Raw genomic sequence first — 14,190 nt, 5'->3', positions numbered from 1 at the left:
GCAAGTCATGTATCTTGACCCGGACCTCGTGTTTCTTCACCACCACGTGTTGACAGAGATCCGAAACAGTGACGAGGGTTTATCAACCAATGACAAAGGATGGGACTCTCCAGCCATGCATAGATTAAAGCACAATAAACAGTGAATATATGTTGTCTTTAATCCCGCAACTGTTTGACCACCTTAGGATCTCTACAATGCTGGATCCGAGAGAAGCACACAAACTGATCCGCGCATGATGAGGAGTTGAATGGAAGACTGCTTTCAACACCTGGGATGGCCAATATGAGAACTGAGTTATGCCATTTGGGCTCAGCAATGCCCATTCTGTCTTTCAAGAATTCATGAATGACATCTTCTGAGACCTCCTCTATTCCTACATAGCGATTTATCTGGATGATATCCTGGTTTTCTCTCTAGATCTGCTCTCTCTCTTGCAGAAACTTTGGGATAATCGCCTCTAAGCCAAGTTAAAAAATGCATCTTTGGACAATCTTCTCTTCCTATTCTCTCAGACACTGGTTTGCCTTTCTGGCATTAAGGCAATCCAGCGATTCCTAGGATCCTAGGATTCGCTAACTATTGCCAACAATTTATACCTCATTTCTGGTCTTGAACCGCCTTCATTTCTGCAATGATCTAAAGGTAAAAGACTCCAGAAGCTGAGAACACATTTCTTTCCCTGAAACAGGCCTCCTCCTCTGCTCCAGTACTTCATAAAGCAGAAGTTAGCAAACAATTATTTCTGGAAGTAGATGCTTCATCTTCTGGGGCAGGGGCAGTTCTCATGCAAAAGTCTCCCTCTGGCCCAATATCCATCTGCATTTTTTCTCCAAAGCCTTCTCTGCTCTTGAACACAACTAATGCACTTTATAGGTCTTTTCCATCCACCAACCAAGAAGAGGAACCCCAACCTATCATTGAGCCCTCCAGGATGGTTACCATGGATCTGGTAAATTTGTCCCTGATTCCTCCAGGAAAGACATTACTGTTGGAATCTGATAAGAGGCATGTTCTACTGTGGGGGCACTGTTCAAAGGTAGCTGGCCATGCTGGGCAGAGAAATTCTATACAGCTCATCTCACGTTGTTACTGGTGGGCTACCATTCGAAAAGATATCATGGAATACATTTCTGCCTTTGTGTGCATGCAACAAGACTACCAGGCAATTCCGTCTGGGTGACTTCTACCACTTCCTGTGCCTTCAGTGCCTTGGCAGAACATCACCATGGACTTTATTACGGACCTCCTTGTGTCCCCTTAATGCTCTGTCAACTGGGTAGTGAATAATAGAATTGCGGCATACATAATACACACACTGAGAAAAAGATTATAATAAATCGATGCTAATAATGGCACTAGTGTACCATGTGCGTATGTTAGGACCAAAAACACCCCCTGAGGAAGGAGCCGTGTTGTGCTCCGAAACGCGTGTCGGGGTGGGCTCGGTGTCCCCCACTGTTGGCACACATCAGGTAAATATATTGGGAGTATTGCTGTTTTGTGATATATGGCCGGTATTGGGTAATTAGCTTTATGTGTGCATTTGCATTAGATCCCCTATATGGTTTTTCCAGCCTCCTGGAGTTGCCAGTATATATGCAATGTCTATACACTCCCATCCACTATGTGTGATTTATACTAACAATTCATGATGTGTTGATGCAGTGGGGGGTACCTTGTAGCCCTATGTGCATCATTGGTACTGCTATTCAGTTGTTTCACCAGCCCCATTTTTTCTTTATGTACCTTTTCCTTTATTCTATGGTATTTTAACATATCTAATAAAGTATATATTTTATGGGACTTATTGACTGTGGCTTTTCTGTGGAGTATTAGGGCAACTGGGTAGTGGTGGATTGCTTCTCAAATATGTCTCACTTTACTCCATTGCCGGGCCTTTCGGCTGCTCCTGAGCTCACAGAGAACTTTATTCAGCAGATCTTCCATCTTCACGTATTTCCACTTCACATCATATCTGACATAGGTATCCAAATCACACCCAAATTTTGAAGAGCTATGTCCAAGCTTCAGAACTTCTCTACATACCACCCTCAACCCAATGCACACCATGATGACTGGGTTAAGCTCTTGCACTGGGTGGAGTTCTACTATAAGAATCATGTAAGTGAGTCTTTTGCAAGGTTACCATTCTTTATTGTCTTTGGTCAACAGCCAGGAAACCCTCTTCTAGTGCCAGCCGCTTCTGGCCTTCATTTTCCATGAACTGGGAGGACTCCAAAGCCACTCTAGAGAAATCATCTGAGGATATGAAGAGGCATGCTCACAAAAGATGTATCGACCTTGTTACCGTCCTGGAGACAAAGTGTGGCTATCCTCAAAAAACTTTCATCTCAAGATCCCTTCCTACAAATTGGGTCCACGCTTTACCGGTCCCTTGGAAATCATCAATCAAATTAATGACATGTTCTATAAATTGAAGCTGTCAGTCTCATTATGCATTCCCAATTCCTTCCACATATCTTTCCTGAAACCAGTCATCTTGAGTTCCTTCTTCAAGAATCCTGGTGCCACGCTTGCTGCCATCAGCTTCGAACATGTCTTTGAGATGAAAATTATCTTTACCTTGAAGAAAGTGAGAGGAAAAACCTTTTTTCTAGTGGATTAGAAAAGATTTGGTCGATTGTGGGAACCTAAGAATAATTTTAATGCCCAACTTCTACAGATATTCCTTGAAGAAGAGGAGTAGTAAAGGGGTGTGTGCTGTAATGTCGATGCCGGCATCTCTGTGCGAACCCTTTTGAACCTCTCAGAAGGGACATTGATGCGCTCACCCACTCTGCTTCTGTCCCCCCCTGCATCTGCTTTTTCCCAGGACCTGTGCACACAAGAGCACTCACTGCTTCCTACTAGTCAGATATGAGATGAAAACTTATAGTCCCTCCCCATTGTCCCTGCATGAGATCGTGTAACTGGCAGTGTGTTTTGACAGAAATCTTAGGGATAAGAAAACATTCAAGGGTGTTTGGAGGATTTCTCCCTCTCATCCAACTGAGGCAGAAGAACCAATGCAAATTGGGACCAGCAGCGCTTCCAAGGAGGGATTAAAACTTGAAACACCGGCTTGTTTCTGTTGATACTGCGGTCATATGGGTCATGTAATGGTTCAGTGTTTCAGATTCAATAATGAATTTCATAAAGCAAAAGAGAAGGAAAGAAAAGTGTCACTAATATGTAAGGACACTGATTCTAAAGGTTTTAGGTTATCTCACATGCACATACTGGTTGCTTTTTACAAGTGTCTTTGGCTAAGAAATCTGAAGTTATAGTTACCTCTGCATTTGTTGACTCAGGTTCACCGTAGATTTGATTGAAAGTGATTTTGCTGTCAAGTGTGGGTATACAGTTATCCTGTTCAAGTCGCCAGAATTAATAGTTCTCACCTTAGCCACACTTATGTTACTTCTAAGGTTGGGAATGTGTGCATGAAAGTGAGTGTGTTACACATAGAATCTATTTCATTCATTGTTTTTCCTTCTTTGCCAGCTAAAATTGTGTTGGGTATACCCTGGTTGCTGAAACACAATCCTACCATCAATTGGGAGACTTGCAAGGTTAAGTCTTGGGGAAATATCTATTTTTCTAATTGTTGATAAAGTACAGGCCATCCTTGATTAGGTACAACCAAGTAATTGTAACGTTTTACAGTAATTCTTAGGGGTTGCTAATCTTTATTGTAGGTTCATTAAGAACTTTTCAATTATAGTCAAACCTCTTACTGATATGATTAAGAAGGGTATTGAACTGATGGTTCCTCTTGGTCTACTGTGGATGTTGATGATTTTGCTGCTCTGAAGACAGCTTTCTCTAAAGCTTCTGTCCTCAATCAACCCAATATTGATTTCTCTGTGACATATGTCCCTGATGCTAAGAACAGAGAGTATGAGGGGGTTGGATTCCAGGCGTGTCAGATGTTGACTGCAACATCATGTTAAATGGAAAGGGTTCAGTATGGAGGATGTTGCAGGGGCTCATGCAAAAGAATTGCATGTGGGTTGCCTAGTGAGAGAGTTGAGTCAGCGGCGACAGTGGTTGGGGATCTCTTCTGGTCCAGTAGCCCCTAGTAGAAGGCAGGGTACTGTCATGCACCTGAATTCAATCCCTGGAGTTTGTGTTCTGTGGTCAGCTTCTCTTTCTGCTGACCCACAGGAGACACGCTTTTTCTCTGGGTGCATTGGTTCTGCTATTCTGGCAGCATTTGTCTAGCTTAACACAGTTCATTTACTCTGTTTGTCTGTCCTATCACTTTTCGGGTGCAGCTTTAAACACCTTCCCCTGCTGGTGTTTCCTGCTAGTGATAGACTTTGTTGGATTCATTCACTTGGCTACAGTTTTCGTTGGTTGCAGTTGTTTTATGCTTGATTCCTTTATTCCTTAGGGAACTGCTACTCTGGTTATCCTAGGAGCTCCTAAAAACATTCAGGATAAGCCGCCATTGAGTGGGGAGCGCCATTGGGTTATCTTAGGGTGCCAATTTCCGCAGTCAGGCAGGGACACACCAGGGTCAGAGAAGGGCTTTACCTAGTCTGTACAGGGACCTTTCTGTTGTGAATTCTGTTGTGGGTTCTGCTCTTGGGCTCCCTCCGGTGGTTATAAGTGGTAGTGCTGCTGTTTGTCCTTCACAGCAGTCATCAGGTTCTTCCACTTTGGACGGGGCTATTTAGTCTGGCTTCACCCTTTAGTGAGTGCCAGTTGTCCATTGTTTTTCTGGAGGATTCACATCTCTGCTTGGTTTCTCCTGCTGGATTGTCCAAATCATCAAAGATAAGTCCTGGCTTTGTTTTTGCAGTCCACATGCGGTGGACTTTATAGTTCAGTGAATTGCTATGTTTTTTCTTGTCCAGCTTTGTCTGTGTAAGGATTTATTCAGCCAAGCTGGAAGCTCTGGAGTTACCCTCCATGCCTTTAGTTAGGTGTGGAGATTTTTGTATTCTCTGTGGTGGATTGTTGTAGTATTTTAATACTGACCGCACAGTACTCTGTCCTGTCTTTTCTTTCTAGGTAGCGTGGCCTCCTTTGCTAAATTCTGTTTTCAGTCTGCGTTTGTAATTTCCCTCTCCTCTCACAGTCAATATTTGTGGGGGGCTGTCTTTCCTTTGGGGATTTTCTCTGAGGCAAGATAGTTTTCCTGTTTCTTTCTTTAGGGGTAATTAGTCCTCCGGCTGTGACGAGGTGTCGAGGGAGTGACAGGAACATCCCACGGCTACTTATAGTTGCGGTGTTAAGTTCAGGGTCTGCGGTCAGTATAGAGGCCACCTACTCCAGAGCTCGTCCATGCTGCTCCTAGGCCACCAGATCATAACACCTTTCAAGTTCAGGTATTTGTCTCCCTGGTTTGTACGTTACCTGTGTGAATGTGCTTTGTTAGTTATAACACTAACGCTTCCTTAGTCTTAGTGAAAATTAGATTCTAAATTTTACTAGCCAATATCTCCATAACAGAGATGAGCTGTTAAGAAAATCTATGTTTTATTCACTATTCCATGATGTGACCAGTTTTACATGGTAAAACAGTTGGACAATGTTTTACATTTTTCCAAGAAAAAACAACTGCACTCTGAAATGCTATAATATGCAAACATTGACTATATGGAATTGGAACTGCATTACTGCTATACAAAATGCGTAAAAAATCAAGGTACTTAGCATGCAAATTGGCCAATTTGTGATAGCACAACAGCCAGCAACAAGGCGTAACCCTTTGTTGTGACCCTAACCTAACATGCATCTCCTGGGCTAAAAGCTTACAATTTTAAGGGCAGGTGGGATCCAGCTCTGAGTAAAAATGAAATGCTTTAGACTCATGAGAAGAGTGCTCAGTCACTGGAGGTGTACTACAAATGTCAAAAAGACTGATCAGCACCTCCAAACAGAAAAAGACACATGTGAACAGGTGCAAGTCAATGCTGGTCAGTCTTTTTGATATTTGTAGTACACTCCCTCTAACCAAGCACTCCTCCCATCATGAATCTAGATTTTATACTCCTCCAGCATGTGAGAGACCAGAACTATGCACTTGAAAATGTTATCATTTGAAGACCTTAGTGACACTTTAGTGACATCTGTGTTGCAATTTCATTGTTAAAGGGAAACTGATTTTTGCTAACTCATCTGAGAGCAGCATGATGTAAAGAGATCCCAAAAGTTCTGACACAATCAGTTTTTAGATTTAGCAATGCAGCAGAGCTGAGAAAGCTGCCGCTGCCCACATCAGGCTCTCTAGGTACATAGTATGAAGAAAGGAGATGATCCAGCTTCCAAGCTTGCAAAAATTCAAAGCTTGCTGTCCTTATATTACATAGCATTAATTTTATACTTCGCAGGAAATGCATGGCTTTCCTCAACTTTCACCTTTGATAAAAATCTGTAAATACCAGGGGCTTTAGAAGCCAGAACCACACCGATCAGCTCATCACTGAGCATTCTCAATTTTCAAAATGGGCTATCGTGCTGAGACAACCTACATAATGAAATATTCCCAATATTGTCAATGTATGCTACTAGACCAATGTCTATGTCTCATTTGGCTCTACATCTCTTGGATGCTGATAATTCGGATTTTTAACATTTAAATCTTTGTAAATAATACCATGATTATACCAATTCGACAATGGAGCCATTAATAAAGGTTTACACATGGAAGAATTGACTTTATTTGTGGGCCAGTACACATTAGCTGTAAACATTACAATGACTATCCAGTGTACAGTTTATTTCTTATTAGACGTTTAGGCTTTCATGTCTAGAAAAGTTTCCACCAGTTTTTCACTTGTATCTTTAGTTTGTAATGCTCTGTGTCTTCCATTTAACTTCTGCAATGTCAAAGTTATAGCTTGTGTTACCACGATGTTATGAGTACGCAGGATAAGCTAACCCTATAATACAGACTGGGGTCTAATCTTTAGATGTGTTGTCAGGACTTATATAAAAGGTGTAGCTAGGGAGGCTGGTAGTGCCTGGACCTTGGATACTAGGTGCAAAAGAGTAGGTGCCAGCAAGGTTTTTGGCCTTGCCCATGATAGACACAAGTCAAGGGCAGCTAAATGGGTGAAGAAAAGCCTACCTTCACAGCTACTTTAGATTTAAGGATAACTTTTATCTGAACACAAAATCAGGACTGATAAAGGAGAATCGTTTCAGTTTTTTTTTTTTTTTTTCACGCAGACGGTACATTCAGTGGTTTTACATTGGAGCAGCCTCATAGATTTAGCTTCTATAGCTTGACTGGCTGGATACAAATCTCATGCTGCTGCTGCCACCACCACCACCACCACCAGAAATGCCAAAGCCTGAGCTGCTGCTAGCACTGAATCCACTTCCTCCATAAAAGCCTCCGCCAGCACCTCCTGCTCCACCGCCAAAGCCAAAGCTTCCACCAGCTCCAGCTCCTCCACCACCACCACCAGCAGCCAGACTTGTCTTTCCACTGACGACAGCTGTAAAAAAGAAGAATGGTATATCTTAAAATGGAAAACATTTAGTTCTACTACATGATGCAATCTCTAAGAGGTAAGATCATTTGATTATCCATGAGATAAATCTCATAGTGATGGTAATACGAAGGGCACAATTGTTCATAATAATAAAGTGACAGACTGGAAAGGTAATATCACACCATACATCCGAATATACACATGTTATGTGCTCTTCTGTATGGGTTCTCAAAGACATTCAGCAAAGCTGAAATGGATGACACAAATTTTCTTTTAAGCCTTGACACATTGATATGTGACCTGAAAGTCATTTTTTTAAGTAAGACATGTTTCTTCAAGCCACCATCTTTCACCAGAACCTATTTGGGCTGATGTTCCAAATGTTCACTTATGTTACTTTCTTTGAACCATGAAAATAAATTGGTGTCAGTAAGGACTGATTACTTAGCATTTTTCAATATTCCCTACAATATTGTAGATTTATTATATTTTGTGCTGCATTTAAATGCATGAAAAAAGCTAAAGGCATCTAAAACCATTGTAATATAATAAGCTATACTTACAGATGCTGACATTGCTGTCTGTGGACAACCTAAAAGCATAAAAAAAAATATTTAAAGATGCTAATCAGAACAAATTAATTTTTATACATTCCTCTTAAAGTAGATTTCCAGTACAATTTCCTCAATTTCCATAAATGTATGTTACATATCTTTCTATAATCACTGCAAAAAATAAAAATCACTTCTTTTTTAATTCAGGTTTGTACAGCACAACCACTCTGTATAAGAAAAGCTGCCATTTAAAACACAGAATGGGGATTTTAGAAAAGTTCAGACTTCTATTAAAAAATTGGAGTTAAGCAATAGGCAATAGTAATAGCTTTGTCCAAATGAGGTGTAGCAAAAAAGCAGAAAATTAAAGCTAAATGTCAAAATCACCCAAACCACATTTTAGTACATAATACATTATATTATGTTATTTTAGTCTTAAGTCTTATATTTAGACTAGATAATGTCTTATCTGAGCATGCTCAGGTGTTATCCGAGCATCTGGGAGTTCTCAAATATCATGTTCAAGTTCCCGCTGCTGCATGATTTGCGGCTGCTAGACAACCTCAACAAATGTGGGGATCCCCTATCAAACAGGCAATCCCCACATGTGTTGAGGCTGTCTAATATCCACAAATCATGCAACCGCGGTGACTTGACTATAATATTCACGCACTCCCAAATGCTCGGATAACACCCGAGCATGTTCGGGTAAGACATTATCTGAGCACATTCGCTAATATTTATATGTATGTTCTCTAAAAAATGTAGGATGAAAACTTTCTTAGTAAACAATATTTCCTGAACTATGCCATGGATATCTGCCATTCAGGGGCTAAGAATAATAAGTAGGACGCTTAACTTTTTATGTACAATATAATACCATTACTATAAGTTGTACCTTGTCTCCTCTCCTTCCAGAAGTTTCCTATAGGTGGCAATTTCAACATCCAAGGCCAGTTTGACATTCATCAGTTCTTGGTATTCACGGAGCTGACGGGCCATCTCTTGTTTAGCATTTTGTAGAGCAGCCTCCAATTCTGCCAGTTTTGCATGGGCATCTTTCAGAACAACCTCACCACGGTCTTCTGCTTCCGCAATAGATGTCTGAAGTTTAGCATTCTTTAAAAAAGAAAAATAAGAAAAAAATGTGTTTGGTGCAGATATTTTTATTATCTTTATTATCTTTTATGAAATTGTATCCATTGCAAATGAATGTATTATTTTCTATATGTCCTCATTATTTAGTGCTGGTATATGCTGAGCATAATATGTACCCACAAAAAAAACAAACCTATAAATGGATAAATCCATTCAATCCATCATATGTTCAACTTTACCTGTTTCTTCACATTTTCAATTTCAGCTCGAAGCCTCTGAAGTTTGCGGTTTAGTTCAGAAATCTCATTCTTGCTGGTTTTCAAAGCATCACCTTGTTGTCCAGCAGAGGCTTGCAATTCTTTAACCTATTGTAAAAAAATAGAGCATTACATGTTATTTTCCAAAGACAAAGACTGAAGACATAATCAGATGAACATTGAATACAATCAACTTCTTTCATTGACCTTATTGTATTCCAAAGATATGCCCTTACCTTGCCTTGGTACACAGACTCAGCTTCTGCTCTACTCTTTTTGGCGATATCTTCATACTGAGCCTTCACCTCAGCAATGATGCTGTCCAAATCCAATGCTCTGTTATTGTCCATAGAAAGGACGACTGAGGTGTCTGAAATTTGAGCTTGCAGTTGAGCCATTTCCTGAAGGTTTCAATGAAAATGTTAGTGAACCATTAGGGATATACTCAAGAATATCAAAATCTCATCAATCCTAAAAGTTAAAAGCAAGCAAACAGATAATAAAGTACAACTTACTTGTTCATATAGGGACCTAAGGAAGTTGATTTCGTCAGTCAGGGCATCAACCTTGGCTTCTAATTCAACCTTGTTCATGTAGGCAGCATCCACATCCTACAAAACATAACCAAAAAACATTACTTGGTTAACTAGGAATGGTGTGGACTGATTTAAAATTAGTTGCCTCATTCCGAAAATATACTATTCAAATCTTGAAGTTAAAATGAAGGACCTTGCACAAAAAACATCCACCCTACAAATGCCAAAAAAAAAGACTGGTTGAAAGCCACCACAAGCAAACATGAGAATCTAAAGGTAAGAAGGTTTAAACTATACATCCAGTCTTGAACCTTATAATTTCAAGTGGATGAGATAATAAGTTTGTTTTGGTCAGGTCAAAACAGTTTGGGCAATCGAAAATCCCATTAAAAGTTAAGTTAAATTAAAATTTATATTTATTTTTTTTAAATATGACATTGAACTGTATCATTCTGAAAATTTTCTGCGTAAAGTACGGTATTTAGGTTTGTTTTTGAAAATGGACATTTTACATATAACTTTCATATAGTTTCCATTAAAGTACAAGTTTACTTTAAAATGGGATAGCATGGAAAAAACATTGTTCTTAAAAAACAAACAAAAAAAAGGTCCATTAGTGTATATGAGCTGTGTGCAATGTCACGATGTAGTCTCCTTCAGGCACTGCTCACTGAGCACAATTATTGGCCCAATAGTGGCGCTCTTTGTGGAATAAAATGCAAATGTCTTTTCTAATTTTGGACTTTTAAGATTGCATTTAAAACCATAGGCAACCAAAAGAGATGATTAGTAACTAAGAGTAAAACTCATTCAGTCCAAGAACTGCCTAGAAAACACTACAAATCTCAATGTCAATTGCACTCATCTTGCATTTTCACTCCTTGTTAGATTTTCTATTGATATCTAAAATTTTAAATATCTAGTATGGCATATTAAAATAGTGGATAAGTTTTGCCATTCTTTTTAAGCTCAACTCACTTTTTTGATCACAACAAACTCATTTTCTGCAGAAGTTCTCTTGTTAATTTCATCTTCATATCTGCAAATAAAAAAAATGAAATAATTTGGTGATAGAAGATTAAGTGGACAAGCCATCCAATATTTTGTATTCATTTTTCTTTATTAACAAAAGACAACACTGTGCTGAAGTTTGCCACATATCGGTGCCACACCCTGTTTTCTTTCGAACATAGTACAGCAGAAATTAATAAGTGGTCACAGATTTTAGTGCTACACCCTATCCTTTTTCCTGCTTAGTACAATAGAAATTGATGGGCTGCAACAGCAGTGCCACGCCCTATTCACACCTCAACATGTTTCAAAACCAAAGCATAGACAGCACTATAATTTTTTTACTTTCACTTAAACAATTTATTTGGTCTCATACAGAGAAAATAATGCATATAATGGAAATCTGTCAATTTTTTTATTTGGTATACTTACTTATTTTTGAAATCATCCACTAAATCTTGCATATTTCTAAGTTCTCCATCCAGCCTAAATTTATCATTTTGGAGTGCATCCAGTTGTCTTTTTAAGCTGTTAATGTATGCCTCAAAAATAAGTTCAGCGTTTCCCTTTCGGGGTCCTACGCCCTTGATTTGACCACCTTGCTCTTGCAGAAGGGTCCATTTTGTTTCAAGTACCTTGTTTTGTTGCTCAAGGAAGCGTACCTAATGTCAAAATATAGGCAACGTCATTATATTTTATCTATATACAAGTATATGACCTGTGCTGTTTACAACAACATGGTTGCACAATGATCAATAAAAGAAAGAGCTATAGAAAATTTGCAAATTTAATCATTACTTTTGAGGTTTCAAAATTTCAAGAATGGCAGTAATATGAGCAATGAAAGAGGTGAAACAAACATGATATTCAGCAGATTAGTATTCACATCTAAAGGCCAGAAGCCTGAATATCAAACAGTCTGGTTGCAAATTTCCAATCTAGCACACAAGCATGAGTTCATATCAGAACATTACCTTGTCAATGAAAGAAGCAAATTTGTTGTTCAGTGTTTTGATTTGTTCCCTTTCTTGAACTCTGACTTGTTGTATGTTTGGGTCAATCTCCAAATTCAGTGGGGCAAGAAGACTTTGGTTGATTGTAACTTCTTGAATACCAGCTTGGGCTCCTCCTGGAAACCCAGGGCCTCCAAAGGAACCAAATCCTCCAGCACCACCTCCAAAGCCACCACCAGCTCCAAAGCCACCACCAGCTCCATATCCACCACCAAAACCTCCAGCTCCAGCTCCAGCTCCAAATGCTTGGCCACCGGCAGTGCTTATAGAAATGGTCTTTCTTCCACCTATGTTGTATAGGCTTCTGCTACCAAAGCCTCCTGCACCGCCAGCTCCACCAGCACCACCGGCTCCGCCAGCAGCTCCAAAACCTCCACTGCCTCTCGACACAGAAAATGAGCTAAAGCCCTTCTTTTGGACTCCACCACCAAATTGCTTGAATTGACTCATGGTGGCCTGTAAGGAGGTGAAAAGACCAATGTGAAGAAGTGAGGAGAGTGGATGAGACTGGACACCACTGTGTTCAAGATTTGGAAATTCGTCATATATATACCCTGTGTCCAGTGTACATCACTGCAAGGAGATCAATTTACAAGTTACATTTGCCTGACATGCCTTTTCATGAAAATACTATTTCAGGAATGACATTGCTCCCAGGCTCTAATTCTACAGAAGTAGCAGGTGAAAACTTACAGAGTAGCCTGACTACAGCTTTTTTTGATCAATTGTAACATGAAATGATGGATGTTCTTCTACTTAATAATTATGTGTAGGGATGGTAGAATAGTTGACCAGGTTTGAAATCTGTAGCAAATCTGAATTATTTCAATTGTGGAAAACCAATGGATTTTTTTTTTTTTAAACATATATTCATTTTTTATGATGTGCAAAAAAGTGCAACTCACTTGAAGTGTTTAATATCCGGTCTTGACAAGTTGGATGATTTGACATTGTAAAAGTGACAAGCTGTAAGAGAGAATATTATTTTAATCTAATATATAAAGCTGAATGTATGTGTGTGTATGTATGTACAGTATGTATGTATGTGTTTGTCCGGGACTGGCATCTGCACCGTCGCAGCTACAGCCACAAAATTTTGCAGTCACACGTCTGGACCTCGAGAGCGTCATAGGCTATGTTGTGAGTGAAATTTTAACCCCGCGCTTTCCAATTCACCAAACAATTTCGCCCCTATCTACATAATGGGGAAAAAGTGAAAGGAAAAGTGTTGGAGGCAAATTGACAGCTGCCAGATGTGAACAAGGGGGACTTAAAGAATGAGAGCGATGGCGCCAAAGAGTATATACAGTGGGGCAAAAAAGTATTTAGTCAGTCAGCAATAGTGCAAGTTCCACCACTTCAAAAGATGAGAGGCGTCTGTAATTTACATCATAGGTAGTCCTCAACTATGGGAGACAAACTGAGAAAAAAAATCCAGAAAATCACATTGTCTGTTTTTTTATCATTTTTATGCTGACTGACTAAATACTTTTTTGCCCCACTGTACCATACAGTTGCTAAGGTGGGGCCCCGACAAGGGATACTCACCACACACGGGGATATGAACACACACACAAAATGCGCCACACACTACCACGTGCTTGAACACATATACCACCCTCAGCACACATTTCACCACACATACACCAAAGTCGAAACACAAAAGTTGCCACTCAAAACTCGCCACACGCAAAATTCGCCACATGCAAAACTCGCCACATGCAAAACTAGGCTCACGCAAAACTCGCCACACGTGCAAAACTCACCTCATGGAAAACTTACCACATGCAAAACTTGCGCACGTAGAAAAATTGCCACATGCACAAAAGCACAACACATGCAAAAGTTGCCTCACACAAGACTTGCACATACTCAAAACGCACCACACATAAAAGTCGCCACACGCAAAACTCGCTATGCGCAAAACTTCCTGCACCCAACTTTCTACACTAACCTGTCACATGCAAATTGACACACAAAAAGTTGCTCCACGCATGTCGCCACACAAAACTCATCTCACAAAAGTTGCTACATGCATGTCGCCACAACACACACAACTTGACACATGAAACTTGCCCTAAAACACACACAAGTCTGGTATTATCCTTCAAAAATAAAAATCTGATTAATAAGCAGACAAACTACAAGAGCAACAAATGTACCATATAGGAAATACAGCAGCTGTCAGTCACATGACCTGTCTTTTATGTGTATGTGTGAGCTAATATATACTGCCAGGGGGCAGGGCTTCCTGTTGGCTGGGGATT

The 14,190-nt window shown here is 39.8% G+C and overlaps 1 protein-coding gene across 1 annotated transcript; it reads right to left on the bottom strand.

Annotated features, from left to right (window-relative positions):
• Nucleotides 1-6,644: 6,644 nt before the first annotated feature.
• LOC143816989 (keratin, type II cytoskeletal 5-like) lies at nucleotides 6,645-12,455 on the bottom strand. Its single transcript, XM_077298034.1, has 9 exons — nucleotides 11,885-12,455; nucleotides 11,343-11,572; nucleotides 10,878-10,938; nucleotides 9,879-9,974; nucleotides 9,600-9,764; nucleotides 9,346-9,471; nucleotides 8,907-9,127; nucleotides 8,018-8,046; nucleotides 6,645-7,457 (listed from the first exon to the last, which is right to left on the bottom strand). Exons 1-9 carry the CDS (start codon nucleotides 12,371-12,373, stop codon nucleotides 7,228-7,230), a joined length of 1,647 nt encoding a protein of 548 aa, XP_077154149.1. The 5' UTR covers nucleotides 12,374-12,455; the 3' UTR covers nucleotides 6,645-7,227.
• Between the last annotated feature and the right edge of the window lie 1,735 nt (nucleotides 12,456-14,190).

The sequence above is a fragment of the Ranitomeya variabilis genome, chromosome 3, assembly GCF_051348905.1.
Source record: "Ranitomeya variabilis isolate aRanVar5 chromosome 3, aRanVar5.hap1, whole genome shotgun sequence".
Lineage (NCBI taxonomy): Eukaryota > Metazoa > Chordata > Amphibia > Anura > Dendrobatidae > Ranitomeya > Ranitomeya variabilis.
Note: the sequence above shows the minus strand (reverse complement) of the source record. Positions and strands in the feature narration are given on the sequence as shown.

Coding starts and splice junctions, on each gene's coding strand:
- LOC143816989 (XM_077298034.1), bottom strand. CDS start 12,373: ATGAGTCAATTCAAGCAATTTGGTGGTGGAGTCCAAAAGAAGGGCTTT. Junction 8,047..8,906: donor CTGGAAGGAGAGGAGACAAG/GTACAACTTATA, acceptor TTATGCTTTTAG/GTTGTCCACAGACAGCAATG. Junction 7,458..8,017: donor AGACAGCAATGTCAGCATCT/GTAAGTATAGCT, acceptor TCTTTTTTACAG/CTGTCGTCAGTGGAAAGACA.